The sequence below is a fragment of the Echinops telfairi genome, unplaced genomic scaffold (assembly GCF_000313985.2).
Source record: "Echinops telfairi isolate 266 unplaced genomic scaffold, ASM31398v2 ScPeMD7_2573;HRSCAF=3158, whole genome shotgun sequence".
NCBI classification, from domain to species: Eukaryota; Metazoa; Chordata; class Mammalia; order Afrosoricida; family Tenrecidae; genus Echinops; species Echinops telfairi.
In genome coordinates, this window is record NW_022106471.1 from 16,986,642 (window position 1) to 17,010,946 (window position 24,305).

The 24,305-nt window shown below is 48.7% G+C and overlaps 1 protein-coding gene across 1 annotated transcript in view; it reads right to left on the reverse strand.

The window, feature by feature from the left end:
• The window catches only part of EML6 (EMAP like 6), a 188,246-nt gene extending 164,039 nt beyond the window's left edge, over window positions 1-24,207 (reverse strand). The window contains exon 1 of the mRNA XM_045294098.1: window positions 23,968-24,207. Within this exon, the coding sequence (XP_045150033.1) occupies window positions 23,968-24,207 (240 nt within the window). The remainder of the gene's footprint in view (window positions 1-23,967) is intronic.
• Between the last annotated feature and the right edge of the window lie 98 nt (window positions 24,208-24,305).

Genomic DNA, 24,305 nt, shown 5'->3' on the forward strand with positions numbered 1-24,305 from the left:
CCTGGACCGACCATAATCTCCTGGACCGACCATAATCTCCTGGACCGACCATAATCTCCGCTGGAGAGGACGGAATGGTTTCGGAAGCCTGAGCTACAAATGGATGATGTTAAGGTTCACCTTCAAAATGAGTAAATTTGCAAATTACCATCATTTAAAGTATCCCAGGGATAATTATGAAACCCAAAATTCTATTGTCTATATTTCTGAAGATGTGATTACAGAATTATCCTGTTTGGATACACTCCCTAGAAAGCCAACTGAAAACTAAAAAGCAGCGATAAATGAGAAATTTACTCTGCATGACACAGCTTGCACTGTCACCCAAAGGAAGTTTTAGCTATAGTGTCAGCAGAGACTAGCATGTTCTACCTGGACTGCAAATTCAACTTTAAACAGAAGCCCACTAAGAGGTTCGGTGAATTAAAAAAATAAATCTAAAATTTAATAAGGATATGGGGGAGGGGGAAAAGTCATGGGGTGAGCAGAGAATTTGCTTTTTGCTTCTTAAATTTCCTTTTCTTTTAAATATCACCCACCTTTTTGTTTCCTTTCCTCGACATAGCAGCTCCAATTCAATGCTCCTTGTTTTCTTGTGTTTTCCATGAAATAATTCTAAAGGGTGCTCCATTTTACCTACAGTGTCAGTAACCCTCAAAGGTAGTAACAAGCTCGTGCAAAATGAAGATCACCCAAAAAACATCTCTATGAAACAAATGGTAATTTTTTCTGGTAATTATCATCCCCTGTGGTAGTCACATAATCTCCTGTCAACTTAAGAAGGGGTGGAGTCTAGCTTGTCAATCAGGCCGGGCTGCTTGATAACCTCATTGGGAGGCAACTGAGGTGCACTGAAGGCCAGACGCACTCTCTCTGCTTCATCTTCCTACTGACAAGACACATGGAGCTACGCAAAGCTGGAGGAGCCACGTGGAGAGCCATGCCAGCGCTGAGGTGAGATGCTTCCACCGCCACTGAAGACACAGACTTTCCACTCTCTGACCCGTGACCTTCCTGTCTTCGGGGTCATTGCATGTGCTGCGCGAGTCTAAGGAGCAATTTGTGGACTAGTATTGACATATGGGGTGCACCAGACATATGGACCTGGTCTGGCCTGAGTTGGGGTGTTTTCTTAATGTAAAATTAGACTAGCACCCCCCCTTTCCTTTTCTTTCCCTCTCACATTCTGAAGGAACTCATCTTCGTATTCCCTGTAACTCCGGGAAGACGGAAGTCACACTTCCTTGCATTGGTTAGGCAACCTTGACACCGGTTCTTGGCCACCAGGATTGGTCAAAGCATGCCGGAGACCGCCGAGCGTCCCTCACCGTGGTTGTACCACCTGTGTTGGGAGGAGACTCAATAACAATGCGGCTGCAAGATGAGAGGGCGCGAAGCACCGACTGATGAAGACTCACAACAACGGCCTTCAGCAGGAAGTGCACCTCAGCAGACAGCAAACAAAAGTCCTTTCAACTGGACCAACACACAAGCCACGTCATGACACACAGAGAAGACTGACCGTGTCCAACATGTCACCGACTCGTGTCCAATCAGCATCCGTGGAACCAGCAGACAAGAAGTGACACTGAATATTGTGCAAAAGACCGCTGTAAAGTGTTGAAAAACCAAGCTGTCATTTGAGGACTCACAAGCCTGACCCAAGCTCGGGTGCTTTTACTTACCTCGTGTGCATGCAGACCTTGGGCAATGACTTACAGAAAGAAGACGGAAGGATTCGCGTCTTTTAGTCACTGTCAACGAAGACTACACCACACACTGTCTGAACGACAACGACAACTCTCTGAAAGGGAGGGCTGTCCAGACGCTCCGTGGAAGCAAGGATGGCACTTTATCGAGCTTGGTGAGAGAGGGGAAGCCCCTCCCTGAGACGGGCTGGCCCCGGGGCTGCAAAGACCAGCGCAAACAGCCACGGCAGGGGGCGGGTGGTGTTTCTGTGGAGCCGCGAGACTCAGAACCGCCCACAACTGTGCGATCTAACAACAAGAACAACTTCTATAACTCGTCGCGTGTACAGAGATGGGCATCACCTTTAAGGAGAGGAGTCAGAAAAGGGCAAACCTTGTTGAGTTGCACCCTGAAATGCTCACTTTTTAAATTGTACTATGTCCATGTGCTTTCCGGCTTCGTGGGATTTTAAATTATTTTGATATGAGAGCCACAGATGCTGTGGGGAAAACATCACCCTCCCACAAGTATGCTCGTATATTTCTGCTCAGAAGGCAGTCTGTTAGTATGTCACACTATACAATACACACACCCCTCCACTGGGGCCCTTCTACATGTAGAAAGTATCTGCTACAGAAACACTTACTCACACACTCGTAAGCAAGTACATAGCAGGGTGATGGTTACAGTCCTGTTGGTAATCGTGAACGATCTAAACGCCCCGCTATAAAAATGCTTAGAGACCCAAAGCAGAGATCGCGCTGACAAAATAAACATTCCAGGGTTCTCCACATAGCTCCAATGGAGGTCGATGGTGGCCGGCCACAGAGACAATGGATGACAGTGGAAGCCCCAAATCCCTCTGCAGAGTCCCCCAGAGGATTAAGCCTGTGGTCATCGTCCAGAGATGGGAATATCCTTGCTACCAGACAGAGAGCATGGTAACGCCGATGGTGGCCGACGTAGAGTAAAATGTAAGAGCTCAGCACTTCTCTTCCTTTGAGACAGTTACATTTGCTCCAGGCTTTAATGTGTTCTTTCTTTTAGATTGAGGGTTTTTATTTTGGGGGGTGGGGGCTGTTCAGCTTTATTTTGTCATTGTTGTTGGGCTGTTTTTCGTTTGCTTCCTGATGGGTCAATCTATAGACAGTCACTGGATTACTATGACCAAGGACAATGCAGAGGGGCCAACAGGGAGAAGTATAAGAAAGAAGAAAACATTTCAAAACTGACCGTGGTGGTGATTGCACAACTCTTCCTAACATGACTGAGTTGCTGAGTTGTATGATATGTGAACGATATGCAAATAAGATAAAATGTACAGGGTCTTTCCCTGGCAGGCCTTGTGCTGGGCACAAAAGGCCATGATGAATCCTGGACCATCAGCCACGGGAAAGCCCAGACCGAGCGTCGATAGCCTTCAAATCCAGGGAGGTTGTGACCAGACTGTTTTCAATAGCACACAAGATTGCTGGCTGAGAACTTGAATGTAGGAAGCACTCGCGTGCCCACATGCTCCCCCAAAGCACGAGGGAAACTGTTCTGTGGAGAGGGGAGAAATGCCAATGGAGGGAGTCCTTCTCCGGCTCTTACAACTGCCGCTCTGAGGATATCCTCTGTGGTCCTACCGCTCATTTCTCTAGAGGCTTTTGTCTAATAACCATCATTCCTCTTGGGGGACTTGCCAAAAATCAATAAGCAATTTTGTCCTTTAGAATTTTTGTAATCAGCTAAGCTAAAGAGAATCTGTTTTCTCCAGAATGACTGGAACACCCTGTACATATTAAAATGAACAAAAAAATAGGCTGTAAATAAAAAATTTTTTGCTAGATATAAAATTAAAATGAGTAATAATAATGGCTCAGCTCTATGATCCAAGTATTAATACAAAGTAATACTCAGATAAATTTCTATAAGGTGGTTACAAATAGGTAAGATTAGGAATGGTGTACTAATAGACATAAAAACTGTTCAACACACACACAAAAAAACCCTGCTTAATATAAATATAAATATTTATATTAATATAAATATTTCCATTTCTTTTCATGATCCCACATACATGAAGGATAAAAAGCCTGGGGGGTGTACTGAGTTACACATTGAGATGCGATCCACGTGGCTGGCAGTTCAAGCCCACCAGCTTCTCTGCACGACAAAGATGAGGCTGTCTGCTCCTATAGAGATTTACAGTCTTGAAGCTCTATAGCAGTTGGTATTTAAAGGATAATACTCCGCAAAACCATCCATTCTCATTAGCTGAATTCTGTTTAAGACCTAAGTAAAATAAACCAAAGAACCTGGACTAAATGTATTAAGTTCCAACTGCACTTAAAATATCATTTTTAAAAGTTTAGTGGGCACTTTAGTCTTTAGGAAGATTTCAGTTTATCCTTTTTCTGGGCTTGTGATAAGCATGCTTGTTTTCTCCCAGCCTGCTGACAAATAACTATCAATTTGTAAAGAAAAGTAATAGCTTTGTTTTCAGTTGTAGCACAAACATTGACTTAATTCATGCATCAAGCATTTGGGAACCTTTAACTAAGGCTCATCTTATAGATTTTTCAAGAAATGGTTTTATGATAACTTACTATTTTGAATTTCTAGGATCTTTTTCCTACTGTGTATTTCATGGCTACCCACATGACCTAAACATCCACCAAACAGAACCGTAATCACACATCTGAGTGGCACATGCTTGGCTTGAAAGAGTGTCCCTTGCAAGATATGCTTCTTTCATGGTAAAAAAAAAAAGGTGAAGTAATAAGCTAGTGGACTGGAGAGTCAAATCACTATGTAGGGTGGTCTATGGTCCAGCCCTGGAAGTTCTGTTGGGTAAGCACTGGACTGCCAACCACCGGGTTGGTGGTTCGAAAACACCACAGCTCCTACTCTGATGCTCAGTGGCCTTATGCAGGGTTTCCAAGGCTGCAGATCCTCCGTGTGAGCAGCTAGTCTCCACTGGCTCCACCAGCGCTGCTAACCAGCCGCTCCCGAACTCCCCACAGTTTGAAAAATCTACCTAATCCCCCAAAGATTTAAAGTCTCAGACAACCGGGAGGCGGTTCTACTCGGTCGGTCCCATAGAGTGACCACGAGCATGAACTGTCTTGATAGCGGTCTAGCTTGGTTTTTAAAAGGTGCTGAAATGGACTTCGTGGCAGTGAGTTGGTTGTAGACAGTGTCTCGTTGTGAAAAACAAGTGAAGGCAGGTAGTGGAGTCATTTGCTAACATGTGTATCTCCTCGACATTTAATAAAATTGTTTCTTAGCCCTATAGTTTAAGTTCCTCTGAACATTTAAGGGAGATGGTCTGGTGAGGACAGAGGTTCACGTCACATGAGCACAGCCGACACAAAGTGCTCAGATGCCCTTCTGAGGGGAAGCCAGGCAGAGCTGATGCACAGCATCCACAAGCCACTTCTCGGATGACTTCTCAGTGCCCGGGTCCTCGCACTGTGGCATCTCAGCACCACTGCACGTGGCATTTGACTGTGATACGGCGCTCATGGGTTTAGTGGGGGAAATATCATTTTCTCTTTCGTGGCACCCAGCAGGAAAGAGATAGCTGCCAAATCAGTTTCTGAGATTCAAGGGTTTAAATGGGGCTTAGGGAATTAAATATACCTACAGATACATCACACCCATCGATAAAACAAAATGATACAAATGGCTCTAGCTCAGGGGGAAACTCTGGATTATCTGAAATGTAAGCTTATGAGTCAATCTTTAGGGCGTGATATATGGTAAGGATATTCCCCCGCCCCTTTCTTGTTAGCATGTGCTGTGTGTACATCTTGAAAAGAAACTATAAATCACAAGCCTGTGCCCAAGGGGAACCATAAAGGGATTTTCAAACCTCGGATTTGTCACTCCATTCATAACTAGGCCCTCTCGGCCAAGGGTCATCTGGAGAGGAACTGACGTAGCTGACAGTTGGAACCTCCCTCCACGGAACAGATGGCATCTTGGGAGTGCTCCATCCCCTGTACCCAGTGCTTAGGATCGTCCGGCATCAGTAAATGGGGAACGTGCCCCTGTGGTCTTCACCTGTTCATCCTGCCTCACAGGTCTGGCGGTCTGGATTCGGGATCCCGCTGCCACCCCGCTCTAACGAGCCTGCTCTTCCCACGGCCTGTGTGTTCCAGCCCGGACCCACCACTGGTCACGGGGGCAGCTCTGCCACCAGCCCCACCACCCCACACGCAGTGTGCTCGCCCCAGGCGTCCAAGACCTGCAGCCCCGTCCTCGTTGTCGAGCCCCACAGGCCCCTCCCCTCTCGGCAGCACCCACAGATCTATCCAAGCTCTGGTCCGGCCCTCTCTCCTGCCCTCCGACAAGGCAAAGACAGAGCGGTCTGATCTCACGGTCACTCACGCTGGCTACCACCCGTACAAGGACTGACCTCATCCAGATCGCTACTCAGCCACCTTCCTGAGGGTCGGACCAGCGGTTCTGATGGAAGCTCTGCCCTAAAAGACGAGTGTGCCTCAACATTAATTTACCTCAAAACTGAGAGTTGCTGAGAGATTTGGCTTCCATTTCACACCTTTGCACACCTTTCCCGGGTTGCACACCTTTCCCGGCGTATCAACCTTAGTGTTCACCTTCGGAACGTCTGTCTGCTGTTTTTGCGTCACAAAATGTGCACAACAATGTAATTCTTCACTGTCAGTCTGTCCTTGTGATGTCTTCCTGAAACCATCCAGGACGTACTGCTTTCCTTGACATGTCTGTTTCACCCATCTTTCTCTGGAACGTGAATGTATCTGACGAACACCTCCTTCGCCCGCCCTCCTCGGGTAGAGCCGGTGCCCTCTCTTCATCAGGGCCGTGTTCCGGGTCTTCTTTGAGCTATTCTCTCTCGTTTCTTCCTGTGAGACCCCGTGGTGGCGGTGCATTTGCAGCGAGTTAATGATTGCGTGCTGATGCGTTTTGCCCAAGTCTTTCATGTTGTCACCTGTGTTTGGTTTGGTTTTGATGTCCTAGCAAGTGGGGCAGGCATGCTACTCCACTTGATAGCTTGGCAGCCCTTAGGCCCTTGCCACCTGTCTCCTGGTGTGTGCGCATATGGGAGTGTGTGCAGGGGAGGATAGATTCGGCTGCAGTCTAGTGTTGATCAGGTGGTGCGGGAATGGGCGGTAGCCTTCACCCAAAGGGTGGACTGCGGGAGGTACAGGTGTAGTGGGCAGTGGGCATGTGGCTGCTGTCTCTCAGTAGGAGAAACCAGATAAAATCATCGTAACAATAAAACAATATAATAAAATACAAAGAGAAAAAAAGAAAATGATTTTCAAAAGCAAAGGAACAATAGGGAAAGAGAAAACAAAACTGGAGGAGAGAAGGAAGATTTAAGAATGGAAGAAGCAGAACAGAAGAGCAAATGATTGCGAACAGAGAGAAGGAAACCGGAGGAGGAGAGCAGAACGCGCAGCTGATGCCCTGCCATCACGATTCTGGGAGGGGCCTCCTACTGGCCCAGAGACAGCCAGGGGCAGGGCATCTAGTCCCGGGAGTTTCTTACTGTTAAATGGTAAGAGTTTGCTGGCCAGAGGCAGAGTCCCCACTTCCGAACCTGGGAACCTGGGAGTGAGCTGTGCTGGGCTCCTAAGCTACAAGGGTAGTAGACCTCTGACTGCAAGAGAAGCGGGGCTGCACAGGGGGCAGGTGGGTCACCAGGAGGGGGTGTGGAGATAAAAGAAACATCCCACGTTTCTGGTCCCCAGCTACTGGTGCTGGCACTGGTACCATCTTGGGGAAACAGAGCCAGCCATAATGTCAAAAGGTTGACTCTGTTTTTATCTTTTTTGGTTCTAATTCATCAGCAGGCCAGGCCCTGGCATAGAGAAACACGACCTGGCTGGTGGAATCCTGCCTACTTTACAGAATAATAGACCTGGAAACAGCATCTACAGCATTACCTCTTATGATCCAAAAAAAGCAATCGAGGCTGCTGGCAACAGAAGCCATTAAGCGAGACGACCGCTTACCAGGGCTGCAACATAAAACTCGCTGGAGCATGAACACAGAGTGCGAAGGCCATGTAAGAAGACAAGCACAGCTCAAAGGAAATGACCTCTGGGCATGCCACTGCTCTAACAGGAAAGTAGAGACGCAGAGAAAAAAGCCATTCAGAGTGTGTATGAAGTCAATGCAATTCATCAGTGACCCAGTCACGGCTAAATCCACTGGGCCTTCCCCTACGCGGCTTACTTTACTCTGCGGACCCTGCTGAAGGTCTCCAGCCAGCTAGTCTCTCTGCTCCTGGCTGTCAGGCACTCCACGGACCTGCTTGGGTTGCAGTTACATAATCTACTGTACACTTAAGGAAGGGGTGGAGGCTAGCCTGTCAATCAGGTCTCAGCTCGATGACTTCTCGATAAATAGCTCAATGGAGGCCAGACACACTCTCTCGGCTTCGGCTTCCTGCTGACACGCCACATGGCACTATGCTGATGGCAGTCAGAGACCTGGAGCTGGAGGAGCCATGTGGAGACACACATCAGCGCTGAGATGTTTCCACCACCACCGGATCCACACAACTTTCCACCCGCTAGCCTCTGATCTCCCTGCATTTGGCGACATTGCATGTGTTGTGTGAGTCTAAAGAGGAATTTATGGACTGGTATCAGGCATATGGGCTAATATCTGACTTATGGACTTGATCTGCATTGAGCTGGGATGATTTCCTAATATACTATTACTCTTTGATATAAAGCTCTGTCTTACACACATGCGTGTCTCTGGGTTTGTTTCTTTAATCACCCTGGACTAACACACCTGCTTTCCCAGGTCAGGTCCCCTTTGCCTCACACAGGGCACAAAGGAGGCACTCGAGACAGCTTGTTCTAAGACATTTTCCTTCCTCTGAGCCAGGGCTATGCAACCCCGGGTCCATGCATCCCTGCTCAGCAGAATTCTGGTGTCATGAACCTAAATAGACGCCCCCCCAAATTATACCTCGATTTCCACTCATGCGTAAGGGAAATTCAGTACCCCCAACTTTTAAGAAGGTAGGCAATAGACCACAATGGGATTTGCAGTACCTGTGACTTTGCGACCAACAGAAACCTTTTCATATGACGTCATCGTTGCTGCATGTATCTCAAAACATCATGTATACTCATCACCATTTGAAACCATGATCATTGTCAGACGCGCCCGCCAGGCCTTCAACAGGACATGGTCATAAGGAAGCACATTTAATACATCTCATTTTGAAAGTATTTCATTGTGGTATTTCAGTCATGTATTCGATTATCAGGCAACTGTTGAGGGTGGTAGGAATGTAGCACCACTTTGGAAAACGGTTTGACAGTGCTCGGCAGAGCAGAGCAGATGCATACCTCAGGTCCGCAATTCTGCACACACCTGTGTGCTCACCTGCACCAGCATGTGCATCACGGCCAGAGGAAACTGAGAGCCTCCCCACCGCCCCAACACAATGGACAGATGACGCTATTTCCACACAATGAAGAGAAGAAACGTGTAGACATACTGGTGTATCTGCAGTAGTTAGATAATTGTCTGTTGACTTGAGGTCATATAAATGTGTAGGGTGGCAGCCAGTGTGCCAATCAGGTCACAGCCTGATGGGGCCTCCTTGGGGGTATGGCCTTCTCATAAGAAGGACCCTGGGGACCTCCCCTCACTCTGCACCCTGCCTTCCTGCTTGCTGGCCACCCTGAAGCTACAGGAGCCCTGCCAAGTTCCCACCAAGCTAGGGCCCACCGTCCTGCAATCTTGCTGCATTCTGCATCATTGCATGTGGCCGTGTGAGTCTGCAGAGGGACTTACAGACTTGAGTCAGTCTGGGCTGGGATGCTTTCCTGATTTATAATTACTTCTTGATCTAAAGCTCTTTCTTATACATATATGAGAGTCTATGGATTTGTTTCTCCAGTCAACCTGGCTGAATACCTGGTTCATATAGTACAACACTGGGCTAAATTAAACTATGTTGCTAAGAGCCAGGATAGTTTGGAGTTCACCTCTGCAGTGGGGGTTGTGGTGGAGGAGGGCATACAAGTGTGTGGTCCTGTAAATGTTCTACTTCTTGAGCCAGGTAAGGATTCCATAGGTGAGTTCAGCTTATGAAACTTGATTGAGGTACTTACTTAGGATATGCGTACTTTTAAGTATGTTTATTATACCAAAATCCACTACCATCCAACTGCTTCTGACCCTAGTTACTCTCTACAGCAATGGTGCTCAACCTTCCTCATGCCGCGACCCTTTAATAGAGTTCCTCATGCTGTGGTGACCCCAACCATAAAATTATTTTTGTTGCTACTTCTTAACTGTAATTTTGCTACTGTTATGAGTCAGGCGACCCCTGTAAAAGGGTCGTTTGACCCCCAAAGAGGTCTCTCGGCCCACAGGTTGAGAACCACTGGTCTACAGGGTTTTCAAGGCTGTCAATCTTTCCGGGAGCATGAAGCCCCAACCTTCTTTACCTCGATAAAGAGTTAACAGAGCAAAGCAGCCCACGATTCTGAGATGGGGTCCATAGACTACACCGTCTATCAAAGAGGATGGAAAAGTCCCGTTCTAAGCAGACCTAAAGCAGAGTCAACAAGTACAAGTGTTCCTTTATTCACGCAACACGTGCTTGCTCGGCACTTTAACAAAGTACCGTTCCAGGCACAGAGGGCCGCAAACAAACCACCCCAACCCTCGCCGCGCCCATGTCCTGGTGAGGAAAGAAAGGGCAGGACAGGGGAGGAGAGGAGGGAATGACTGCCAGGTCAAGAGAACGAGAAGCGGAGTGGGGGACGAGGAATGCGCTGGGGAGGGTGCAAAGGTGCTACTGAACAGGACCTGGCTGAGGTGAAGAGATTCCCTGTGGATGCCAGGGTGTTAGGGCGAGGCAGGCAGGATCCAGGCCAGAGGAACACGGTGTGAAGACAAAGCACCGGGGGTGGAGCAGCAGGCCGGAGGAGGACAGAGCAACTGTGGTGAAGCAGGAGCTGGGAAAAGGGATTCCATCCTAGAACTGACAGGAGTCAGAGCCCACAGGGCCATTCCAAACCCAAACTCACTGTCATGGTTGAGTCCCTACAGACAGAGTGAAATTGCTCCTTGGGGTTTTCCAGACTCTAAGTCTTCCCTGGAGCACACAGTTCTCAGAGAACAGTCAGTGGGTTTGAACAGTTGACCTTGCAGTCAGCAGCGCACCCTTTATCCCACTCAGCCTCCACCCTCCTTCAGAGGGGCTTAGGGGCCACTGCAAAGACCAGCCTTGACTGTGAGGGCGGGCTCGGAACAGAGAATGGGCATGAGCCAGCTTGATGCTAGAACACGATCCCTCGGGCTGCTGTGCAGAGAACAGACTGGAAGGGCGAGGGTGGAAGCAGGGAGCGGGAAGTGGTAAGAGCTCTCGGGGAAGAAGCCTGGGATGAGAAGAGAGCAGATGCTCGAAGGAACATGAACAGCTCGAAGGAACATGAACACACACACACACTTGAAGAAACATCAAACCTACAGAAAAGGCGCTAGAAATCATACAATGAACTTCCATGTGCACTTCCCTTAAATTTGGGATTCAAAAACACTGTGGACTTACCTTTCTTCTCTCCATGAACACATACCCCTATTATTCTGATCATTGCTGCTGCCACTGGTGCTGGATGACTGAACTACTTGAGAACAATTTGCAGACATACGATCTTTTATTCCGAAACATTTCAGAACTTGCCTTCCAAGCACTAACATTGCCATGTAATTACTATGACCAATACACTGCTATGGTCACATTCAGACGATTTAATGTTGATACCATGATATTATCTCATTTACAGCCCCATATTCCAATTTACCAATTATTTCAAGATTGTCCTTGAAAATAAGTCCTCCCACCTCAATCTAGGAACCAATCCAGAATCACACATTGCATTTAAAACCTTTTGTCCCCTTTAATCTGGAACAGTTCCTCAATCTGTTATCTTTTAAGAAAACCACTTTTTTTGGTGTGGGGGGGGGATTCAGTCCAGTTGTGCCGTAGAAGATCCCTTCATTTGCATTTGTTGGTTTGTTTTCTCATGCTGAGATTCCAGGTCAGGCACTTGGGCCAGGAAGCATCCCACGTCAAATGAGGGAGGACAGCCAGACAGTGCGGCCCGGAAGGGAAGAGAAAACCAAGGGCTACAAGCTCAAGTGCACCTGTTAACCTGAGGCCTATTAATTACAATCTGTGCTCTGGTCCCTCTGCAACCTCATGTCCCTCCACCACGTAGCGATGCTCCAGCTACACCCCACTCCTGGCGGTTCTGACCCGGAGCTCAGCAGCTTAGGCAGGTAGACAGAGGCAGAACCCAGTTCACTGGGTTGAAGGGTGAATGAGAGATGAGAATGCAGAGACGGAAGATGGAGAGCATTCAGGATCTCGGTGCTTTGTAAGTTGTTTCAGGAGGTGCTGAGAGATCATGCGGGGACAGGGACAGACAGTGCAGCGCTGCTCACAGCCAGCCCCCAGCCCCCAGTGCCGCCAAGCTGCCTTTCCCGAGAAGTCTGGCGTTGAGGGGAAGAGCAGAGTGAGCAGAAATAAGCACAAGGTTCATTTAACTAAAGTAGAAATCCTGTGCCTCTAGTGATCGTTCCAAAATCTAAAACTGGCCTTGCGTCACCCTGCATGTTAGCCTCCGGATGGGGTTCCTGTCATTGGGTGGTCTGCTATCATCTCCTGTTAGTGATCTAGCCCCGCTCCAGCTTCATCCACCACCCCCACCCCATGCTACAAATCTCCAGGAAGTCCCGCTCTTGCACACGGAGCCCTGGTGGTACAGAGGGTGGGTTACCATTTGGGCTGGTAACTGCAAGGTCGGCAGTTCAAAACCACCAGCTGCACCACGGGAGAAAGGGGGACGCTCTACTCCGTAAAGACTGACAGTCCCCGGAGCCCAGAGGGCAGTGGCACTCTGTGCCATGGGGCCACGATGCGGCGAAATTGACTTCATGGCAGTGAGCCAAGTGAGAGCCTTCGTACAAGGAGCCCTGGTGGCCTGTCAGGCAAGCATTGGGCTGCTGACCTCAAAGGCTGTCGTTCAAACTCGCCAGCCCCTCTGTGGGAGAAAGAGGAGTCTCTGCTCCTGTAAGCATTCACGGCTCTGGAGACGCCAGAGAGGGCGTCACCGGACTCCCGGGCAGCCCCTGCAAAGGCTCCTCCATCCTGTGGTTCCTCCTCCCTCTCACCCCCTCCCCTCAGCCTGGCAATTGCTCTGCGTCCCTCCAAAGTCACTTCCTCCAGGACGCCTGCCCTGATCCACTTTTCTGTATCTCTGGGTGGAATTCTTCTGGGCCGGGAAGGGCTTAGATTCATTAGAACCAGGAGGAACGACCTTAATTTTCTCCACAGACATTTGGCCTTCATTTCCCCCTGATAAACATCCGGTCAAATTCTTGGGTTGCTTAAAAGAACCACTGTGCTTCCTGGATCCATAGGAAGACAAATAAAGATTTTCTTTTTTTTTTTTCTTTTTAAATAATTTTATTAGGGGCGCTTATAACTCTTATCACAATCCATGCATACATCAATTGTGCAAAGCACATTTGTACATTCATAGCCCTCATCATTCTCAAAACATTTGCTCTCCACTTAAGGGAGAAGAAAGGGGTTGGTCACGGGGTGCAGCCAAGGGACAGCGTCTCTGACCACTTACTCTCCCTCCCTTCTCCTACCAAGCTCATTTGCCTCGATCAGCGGTCAGATACACTCTGAAAATCCACTCTAAAAAGTCAAAATAGGTCAGCAGGAAGCAAAGCCTATGCCTTAAACCAGTGGTTACTGAGCACTGCAGAGCCTCGAATGGCTCCATTCTCTAAGTACAAACAAAATCTGTGTCTTTCTAAAGACACGCAAATCCATCCACTCTCAGGACTGAGGGCATCTCTCTGAACACTGGAGCACACCGAAAGCCTGCAACTTGGGTGCTAACCTTCTCACGGCTGCGTTAGATTCTGGGTCCTCTGCGTTCAGCATCTCGTGTGTGGGAGGAGCATGACCTTGCTAGGTGAATTCAAAGGCTGTGGGCGGCTGAGATACTCGGTGCAGCGGAGAATGGTCTGTTCAACAAACGACGTTGGGCAAACTGAGCAGCGACAGACAAGAGTGGAACGGGCCCTTACTTCACACTGCGGGCAAAAACTACGTTCCTTGGATCATCAGCCTACATGTAAGAGCTAAAATCATAAAACCTTTAGACCAGCGGTTCTCCACCTGTGGATCGTGACCGATTCATAACAGTAGCAACATTACGGTTACGAAGTAGCAACGAGGTCACAACATGAGGAACTGTATTAAAGGGTCACGGCATTAGGAAGGTTGGATAAGCGTCCATTCCAATCCTTTGCCCATTTCCTAGCGGGATTATTTTCATTGTTCAGCAACAGAGTTCTTCATACAAGAACTAAATCAAGAACCGAAGGGGGTCCCAAGACCCCCTCGTCACCCTTTTCACCCCCTTGCACTGCAGTTGTGAGGAGCGTCAGTTTCTTGAAACGACGACCCTTACCAATGACTTCTTACATATGACATCAAAAGCCAACGTGTTAAAGACAAAATTAATTAATTGTACTCCATCAATACTAAAATCTTGTGTTTCAAAGGTCACTGTGGTGGAGGAAGTTTTCTTAATACGGTTCACCCATCAAAGCCTCTGTAATTCCCACCACACGATTGGCTGGGACGATGCAGAGGGCATATGTGGCACGGATGAAGGGCACTGGTCTCTCAGGGACCAGCTCCCTGGCTGTAAGGATAAGCCATCTCCACAGGAGAAAGACCTCGAGGGCCTCCGCAGAAGAGCCCGGCTGAGATCCGTCTGAAGTGCTGGAGGGGAGACCACAGGCACCAACCACTGTGGCAAGGAGACCAAGAGGCAGAGCAGAGGCTCTGGGCCGAGACTCCGGGACCGGGAGGCAGAGCAACTGGCAGGTGTGCTGGCCCACTGAGGAAGAGGCCCAGGGACCACCTGGCCGAGAAGCTGTGGACTGGTGAGAAACTTGACCACTGGCTGAGGATAGGTGCTGCTGTGAGCCAATCGCTGTACCCTTACTGTTTGCCGACCCTGCTTGCAGTTACCTATTCACGTCCCGAAGAAGCCCCCATAGTTGTTTCCTCTGAGTTCAGTGTGGCCGCGGCCGTGAATCTTGAACCCAGCGTCGAAGTACAGTGCCGTGGGAGCAACAGTTGGTGTCGCGGGGGGAGGCCTGTCTGACCCCTGCCTCGGGGCAATAGGGAAGTCAGAGGAGGTTAGACAGGCCACCCCCGTGCCACTGACTGCTGTCGCTACCAAGAAAATGCAAAGAGCCCACAGGATTAAAGGAAAACCGCAAAGTCACACCAGCATCTTACATCCAGTTCTTAAAGAACAAACTCCGACTGTTGAACAATAAAACAGTCCAGCTAGAAAATGGGCAAAGGATCTGAATGGGCACTTATCCAAAGTAGATACACAAATGGCCGGTAAACTATAAAATGTTGATCAACATTATTAGTTGACAGGGAAATGCAAATTAAAATCACAATGAGGTACAACTTCAAATCCATCAGGGATTAAAAAAAAGAGTACCAAGCATTGGCTACTACGTAGAAAAATCAGAACCCTCACTCTTGCTGGTGGGATTACGAAATTCATTGGGCTAGGTGCTAACTTACACAAACCGCAAACCCTGGCATACAAAATTACTAAGAGTCTGTTTCACTAGGTTGCATATTTGGGGTCGAAAAAACCAAACTTCTTAACATTGAGGTGAGAAGCATATCCAATGGATTGCCTGAGCTCTTGCAACCGAATCAATGGTCTGTGTCCAACCACAATGCGCTCACGCAGCAGGAGCTGAGAAATCCCGGATCTCAGGCCTCTCAGCAGACCCATCCCAATGCTGACTCATAGCGACCGGCGAACAGAGCCAAACTGCTCCTGGGGGGTGGGGGCAGGGGGGGGGGCTCTGAGTCTGTGCATCTTTATGGAGCAGGAAGCCTCATCTTCCTTTCAAAGAGTAGCCGGTGGGGTGGGGTCAAACTGCTGACTTTGTGTGGTCCGTCGTCCAAGATGTAACCCACTATGCCGCCAGGACACCAGACCAGGCCTCCTGGTTCAGAATTTACATTTTAGCAAGTTCCAGGTGACTCCTGTGCCCAGTAACCTTTGAGAAGGGGTCTGGTCCCCAAACTCCAAAACACTATAATGATACTTGAGACCAATCCAGGTATGACAAGCTCAAGTGAGACCTACACACGGAGCCGACTGTTGACAGTGGATGGTTTTCCGGACTACGGGGGGCAGGACCAGCCCACGGGGCAGGGCCAAAGGAATCCGCCTTCTCATGGCTCCTCCTCCTCTCCTGGTGGCAGAGCACTGCTCACGCCGCACAGGTGTTCAGATCCACATCCTTGGGGATTCCAATGCTGCCGTGGGGACCATTTTCCACCTGCCACAACGTAACTGCCTGGTTGACCATGATTGGTTGGGCCTTATATCATTCTTTACAAGACAGTATCATCCAAGGCAACATTTCCAGGGCAAGGATCTATTCTATGGTAAACATCTTTTCCAAATGAAACTGCAGTTGTATTTTCTGAAAGAAAGACCATTGCGATGCATGCTGTGGCATTAAATGAATGGAAGGCTCGTGAGCATCCTGGGAACCTAAGGCAAAACCTGCAAGGCACCGATGACCCGGCTGGTAATTACGGTGACCCTGGTCTTCCCCTGGGCCTGTACATCAGGGTTCTGACACACTCAGCTCTCGCCCACGTTGCAGCCTTTGCACTTAAACCACACCGCCTATCACCCGTCCGCCTTGTTGTTCCTCAGATCTCAGTTTCAATGCCAGATGCCCAGAGAGAGCTGCCCTGGAAACCTTATGTGAACCTCCATTCAACCTCAGCCCTCTCCCTGACTATTTCCTCCTCCACATTTAACACGATCCGTAGGCAGTGTATTTTCTTGTCCATTCACTATGGGCCTCTTCCACCAGACGTGAGCTTGCAGGGGCTTTGCTATGTTCACTGCTGTGGCCCTGCACCTAGCACACTTTCTGTGTTAAAAAGCTCTTGCTGTAGCCATACCAGGAGGGGAAGGTGGAAGGTGAGGGGAGAGAGGGGGAACCGATCACAATGACCTACCTATAAACCCCTCCCAGGGGGACAGACAACAGACAAGGGGGTGAGGGAGACACCGGACAGTGCAAGACATGAAAAATAATAATTTGTAAATTGTCAAGGGTTCATGAGGGAGGGAGGGGGAGAAATAGGGAGCTGATACCAAGGGCTCAAGTAGAAAGAAAATGCTTTGAAAATGATGATGGCAACAGATGTACAAATGTGCTTGAGACGATGGATGGATGGATGGGTGGATGGACGGTGATAAGAGTTGTATGAGCCCCTAATAAAATCATTTTTTAAAAAAAGCTCTTGCTGGATAAGCCAGAAAGGATAAAATGTACCCAGTTGAGAGAGTAAAGCCCAACGAGGCACAGCTTACCACCAGTAAGAGCGTTTATAAAGAGCACAGCTTCCAACAAGCCGTCAGCTTCATGAGCTCGCCAACGGACAGACGGACAGTGGGACCAAGGACTTGAGAGAGACGGTCCCGTAAGTGACTTTGCCTCTCGGTGAAGAGACGAATCAATACGTAGGGCAAAGACATCTATAAAAGAGAAAGCTGTTTCTCAGGGCGGGGACTATTAAAATGCCTAGAGAGAGCACGCACCTGTACAGAGCGAGGCCTGGACTCAGTGCCGCCGGTTTGATCCTTTGTGACCCACTGGCACACAGTTGATTCCAACTCAAAGCGGGCAAGCCGGTATCGCTCGCCATGGGCGTTCCAGTATAGGAAGTCTTTACCAGAACAAACAGCGTCCTCATTCTCCCACAGAGGGCTGGGGGCTCTGACCCACCAACTTTGCAATCAGCAGCCCAAAGTCTAGCCCATGCACGGCACCAGCATACTGTATGGTTATGTTAATTTCCTTCTTAACATCGGTCCAAAGACTAAAGATGGAAAACCCCTGCTCCGGCCGCCGCGTGGATCCACTTACCCAGCACTCTGTTAGCTGGACCACCACCCTCTTCACACATTCAAGAAGTTCACTTTAGCCACATCAAAAGTTAAGACTTCAGTAAGTATCACCAGATGTTTCAATGGACTGATAATCACGAGGTCGGTTGTTTCAAGCCCACCATGGACTTTCTGGTCCCTTAAAAATTTACAGCCTCAGAAACCCAATGGGGCAGTTCTACTCTGTCTTCAGAGATCACTATGAGTCTCAATGAAGGAGCCCTGGGGGTGTGGTAGCTGCACCTTGGGCTACTAACCGCAAGGTTGGCAGTCCGAAACCACCAGCTGCTCCATCAGAGAAAGATGAGGCTTTCTACTCCCGTAAAGTGTGGCAGTCTTGGACACCCATAGGGGCCATTCTACTCTGTTCAGTGGGGCCACTCAGCAGCAGTGTTGTGGTTGGTTTTAATGCGTCACAGGGATTCAAGAGCAGGGGTGGGTGACAGACATGTCACTGTTCCAGTGAGTGGTATTCAAATAATGTGTGTAGACACCGTCCCAGGTCCACCTGAATGCTACCAATCAGCCTCGATACTCACAAATGAAGCGCATGAATAAATGCATTAACAGACAGTACCAGAGTTCCAAAAGGCAGCCAGTTCACTACATACTTAGGAAGTAGTAGAGACCACCTTAAAAATCATCCAGTTGATTCAGACTCTTAGTGACCCCACAGGACAGAACAGAACTGCTTCCTGGGGTTTCCAAGGCTATAAATCTTTATAGGAGCAGAAAGTCTCATCTTTCTCCCAAGGAGCTGTTGGTGGGTTTGAACCACTGAGCTTGCAGCACATTGTTCTCTGTTGGATTGTACAGTGACTGAGGAAAACACTGTTTAGTTCATAAGGCAGTGGATCAACAGCTATGGATTTGGAACCATGCTGACTTGGGTTCCAGTTCCCAGTCCAGTCCCCTCCGCTGGCTGATGGCCGTGACCGAGACCCACACCCTCTCTGTACTAGGTGTCCTCATCAATAAACTGACATGACTAGCAGTGTCTGCCTCGTGGGGTTCCTGAGGGGCGGATGAGACGGCGCAGTGCCTGCCCTGAACTCTGAGGCAGGCACTCTGGGAAGGTGAGCCCTGCTTAGGTCAGGGTACGTTCCCTGCCTGGAGGACCTATACACTTCCTTGCACAGGCAAACGCTCGGAACACAAGAGGAGCACTAAAGGATGCAGACTGACCGATTAGTGGGTGTCACAAATGCTGCACGCATTTAGCAGTACAAGGAGTCCCTTCCCCCAAGAGCAGTCGAAGGTCTCGTGGAGGGGTGGGGCTGTCTTGGGAAGACCATGCAGGCCACGGACAAGCAGCCCCACTGTGGTGGACAAACACTGTGGGGGCACCTCTTATGTAATCTCCTCAACCAACTCAAATCAAAACTCACTGCCATCAGTCCATTCTGGCTCATGGTGGCCCTGTCAGACAGAATTGTCCTGTAGGTTTCTGAGGCTGTCCGTCTTTACAAGAACGGCAAGTATCCCCTTCGCCCCCCCCCCACCGAAAAACAAACTACAAGGTGAACTTCAAACCCACTGCCACCAAGTCCATTCTGAGCTGTCCGGACCCCGTAGGACAGAGCAGAACTGCCTCGGCGTCGAACTTCTGAGACAGCTCGTCTTTATGGGAGTAGAAAGCCTCCTCTTTCTCCTGAGGAACAGCTGGTGGGTTTGAACAGATGAGTTGTGGTCAGCAGCCCAGTGGCTAGTCCACTCTGCCACCAACAGGGCTTCTTAGACTACAATGGACAAACTTTACAAGTCACTGCATTGGTGATAAAGTGTCTAAGGGCAATGTAGCAGAGACTCAGGTTCAGTTTGTCCAGGTGGCTCAACTGGTCTGTGTGACTTTACCAAACCCATGTTCCCATAGGGCGTGGGGAGAAACGCAGGAAAGTACAGGGTGATCTTCTATAGAGAGTGGGAAGCAAACGATATGTGGCCTGCTTTCTGGCTTGTTTTCTTTTTTAAAGGAAAATAAAAGTGAGATAGTTAAGGTTTATTGTGCCAATCTGGCAGATAGACACATGTGGGTTAATTGAAGGGCAGAGAGATAAATGGCTCCGTGAGCCTCGCCTTTCTAGTTCTCAGGTCTCTTGCTTTGTGATGGTCGGACCAGCTGCCTTAGCCAGTTCCCTGCTTCAGTTGGCAAGGCTCACTTCCTGCAAGACATCCCTGAGGAGAAGCCACATGGACCTACCCTGATGCAGCCCTAGGTGCTGGAGCAGCCATGTGGAGACCCCTGCCAGCTCTGAGATGCTTACACACTCACTGATTTGGCTTTCCTCCTGCAGTCGGCGTCATTGCATGTGTTTTGTGAGATTGAGGATAACTGTAAATCGGTGTCGGACATATGGGCTAATGTTGGAGTTACGGGCTTGGGATGGGATAGGTTGGGATGCTTTCTTAATGTACACTTACCCTTTATATAAAACTCTCTCGTTATACATATACTTTTCTTTGGATTTGTTTCTCTAATGTACCCAACTAAACACAGTAAGAAAGGTAGGCAAGGGTCAGAGAAGATGAGGAGATAAGGAATTTGGACTTTAATCTGTGGGTAAGGAGGAATCATTGTGGGGTTGTTTTGGGGGGTGTCATTAAATATTACTACCATAATTAAGAACATTTATTGCATACCAACCAAAGGCCAGGACCAAGGCTAAATCCTTTACACAGATTATTTCAAATATATTTCTAATTATAACTCTGAAAGTTGGGGACTATCGCCCATTTCACAAATAAACAAAGAGTCCTGGAGGTATAAAGGTTATGCCCTGGGGCTTTCTACTCCCTTACAGAGTTACAGTCTCAGAAACTCACAGGAGTAGCCGACCCTGCCCTACAGGGTCACGATGAGTCGGCATCAACCAGACACCAGTGAGTTTGTTTGAGTCTTGGTGTGGTTGTGCCCTCAATCGGATGCCTGGAGTAAACGAGAGAGTGGGATTCATACTGGACTGTGTAAGGTCAAAGTCAAAAGTGGTCTGCAGGAAGCGTCCCCTGCAAGGGTGGAAGGAAGACAACGGTGCCAGGGAGCTAGTCAGAAGCCGGTGGCAGTCAAGAGTCAGGAGGTAGGGGGGTCACCTGGAAATGGGAGGGAGATGGCAGAGAGCACGCCTGTTCCCCAGCTTGTCCCTCCCTCGCTGTGTGTCTGTGTCGTCTGTGCTGCTCCCTGAAGTCAGAGCCAAGCCTCGGCCTGCAAGCAGTCGAGCACTGCTGTTTGCCCAAGAGCAAACATTGCTTCTGAGCACTGGCATCCCTTCACAGTGGTATCGGAGCCTACATACGGCATCATGCTCTACTCTCTTATCTGTATTGAAGGGCAATCATTCAAGAGAATACGTCTCCACATCACATTATGCCTTGCATGCCAACACCGTGAAAACTCTGACTCCAACACGCTGCCCGTCAAAGTGAAAGGGCACACCGGCTGAGCTCCCATGGGTCTGCCAGATTCCACATTACTGGAAGGCTCATGGTGTTCTCCGGATCGCACAGTTTTCTAGAACAGGTGTGTTTCACCCCTATTTCTCGGGCTGCCCTCCACTGGCGTTCTCAGCAAAGCTGCACACAGTAGGAAATGTAAGCATATGAATTCTTTTAAACCAGTGCAAAAACAAAGTATCAAATAGATGATGACTTACATGAGACTACCTGATGGAGTGAAGAGTTAAACATTTTAATATTTATGTGATCATTCCCCCAAACCCAAAAAATTCCTTTAAAATATTTTAATATTTAATAACCTGAAATATTAAAACCTTTGCTATCATCCTTTCTGTTCAATGAAAAACTTCAATATTTCAAATGCAAACAGTTCTATAGTAGGATAAACAGAAATGAGTGGAAATTCGTAAAGATAATGGAATATATCATCAGTACAGTTAATGTACAAATATTCTCAACATGTTACAGGGTTAATTTCAAACAACTAATATGTTTCTGGGAATGAAATTACAAAAAAAAAAAGTATCTTCAGAGTCCCCACATACTCAGGATAAAAACAAATCAGATTTATGCACTGCCCTCACCAGAAAGAGGGGGATATATGAAATAAAGCAAGATAATCACACAGACATTCTAATTTTAACGATCTAAATTACACAGTGATCGATGGTGTGTGCTCTTTCATTTGCTTGGCTTTATTTCAGTGTGAAAAGGGTTTCTAATAAGAGATATAGAGAATTCTGCTCACCTGGACATACAGACTCAGACCCGACCAAAGATTATAGAAGACAGCCTTTCTCAGAAGATGGCATTGTGTAGCTTTAAGAGATAACTACCATAATATAGGCCAGAAGACAGGCCGTCTTTCTCTCTCTCTTTCCCATTCAGACTCCCTGCAAATCCAGTTACACAAATAACTTCATTCACCTTTTCTTCAAATCTAACCGAAACCACCCAAACCCGATGTCATCACATCACACTAGCCCAGCGGCCTGCTTTCTTAGCACCGGTTTGCTGCAACCCCACCCTCTCCCCACACTCCCCACGGTGGGAGTCCCCTCAACCCCGTGAGAGGATTAGGATTTCGGATGCCCCACACACCAAGTAGTTCAGTGAACTGTCACATTAATATTCTTGAACCCCAGGGAGTTTTGTATGTAATTGCCACTGTCTTCCTTCCCCTGGGGCACTAGGTCTTATTTTGATGCTGTAATGGAAAGTACTGTATTCAGACAGACAGAGCAAAAACAGAATGGGCTTAAATGTTTAAACAGCTAACCTTTCACAAGGCACTCTTAGTCGTTTGCACCTGTGATTTTAATAATCATCCTGGCAATTAAAGAAGCCCAATCTCTGGAGGTAGGACCAGGTAAGGATGCCCCCCACCACAGCCTACTGCCATGTGGGAGAGCAGAAAAGCTCTTCGGTCATCTGTCACAAGAACAAAGTTCTGCCTCATATTGGGAATGGTAGCACTCCTAGTACTTAGCCCTTTGTTTTGTGTGTGTGTGTGTGTGTGTGTGTGTATGTGTGTGTGTGTACATATCCCACTGTGTTTTCAAATATTACGTTTCTAACTTTAAAAAAAAAGGCATTGAAGCATAAGCGCAATACCAGAAGCAGCAGCCAAAGAAGGGCTTGTCTTTCAAATTGTTCTCCCCGCTAGGAAATTAAGACCATAGACATGACACCATATTATACCACTTAATCATTCACTTCATTGCGAAAGGCAGACTGAGAGCAAAAGTGGCAATATCCTGAAGATGTAAGGAAAGTGGTTTTCTATCATGAATACATTCACATTTGGAAGGTTTTCTCTCAGGTGCCCATCCTCACAATGGCATTTTCCCTGTGGGCTGAAACTTCCCAATCATGGAAATCTTAACAGCCAAAGGCTGAAAAAAGTCCATCGGGACCACACCTGGTTGGGTCACACAAGAATCTGAGAAAGTATGGAGGTCCCTATTCATCTGCGATTGAGTCCCACCAGCTGCTGGTCATTCTGTGGGCTGCCTGGGAGTTTGTTTTGTTTTTGTTTTTCTCGCCCAGCCTCTGTCAACCTTTTAAAATCTCACAGATGTTGCAGAAAAGAGGCCTAGGGACACAGTGGTTAAAGTGCTCGGCTGCTAGGAAAGAAAAGTCAGTGGACCATCCAACCCAGCCAAGCCACCCGCAAGCAGCAGCCTTGGAAACCCTAGTTCCACAAGGTTTCCCTTTGCAACGAGCCAACATCCACGCCACAACAACCGCAGCGCAGGTGGAGGGAGTAGCCATTAAGCACACACACCTGCTTTGGGGCATCACCACATACCAAGTGAAATGCTTCAAAAGAGACGAATTACCTTCTGCTGTGATCCCCCCACCCACCCAGTTCAGAGCACCGGGATTGAAATTCCAAATTACCTGTAGCAAAATTTCCTTGAGGGTTTTTAATTTTTTCCCTTGCGATTCTTTTACTAATTGAGAAGCCTCCCTGGACGCATCCCAAAGATCAGACCCAGCGCTCAGGTGGTGGGCCCACCTTTACTCAGGGGGGACGGAGAAGTGGCTGGTAGTTCCCGGGATCTTCCCACTTGTAGCAGGAATAAACACGGAAACCACCGGGACGCGCACTCCGAAGAGATTCCCTTTCCCCTGCACCGCCACCAGCCCCGCGCTGTTTCACCCGGGCTTCCCAACCAGTAGTCCTTGTCCACACAGAATCCTTCCTGGCGCGGGGGCTCCTGCATCCGACTCCGGAAAAGCCCAGCTGGGGTCCACCCCGCACCCGCACTCCAGCCTCCACACCCACCGCTCTCCCGGCCGCGTACCTGATAATGTCGTCGTTGTGTCCCAAGAAGAATTTCTGGCTGTGCTCTCGGGTGTTGTACACGACGCCGACCCCGGCCACGAAGTAGACCACCTCCTTGCCGGCCGTGTAGTACAGGTTGTTGCGGCACTGGTGCCCGCGGTAGCCGTACACCCACTCCAGCCGCAGCCGGCCGCCGGGAGCTGTCCGATCCGCCATCATCAGCCGACCCCACGCGCCCCCGGCCTGTCCTCGCCGAGCTCGGGCTGCGACCGACCTGCGGGGCTCAGCGCGCAGCGCCCGGCGCCCGTCTCCGC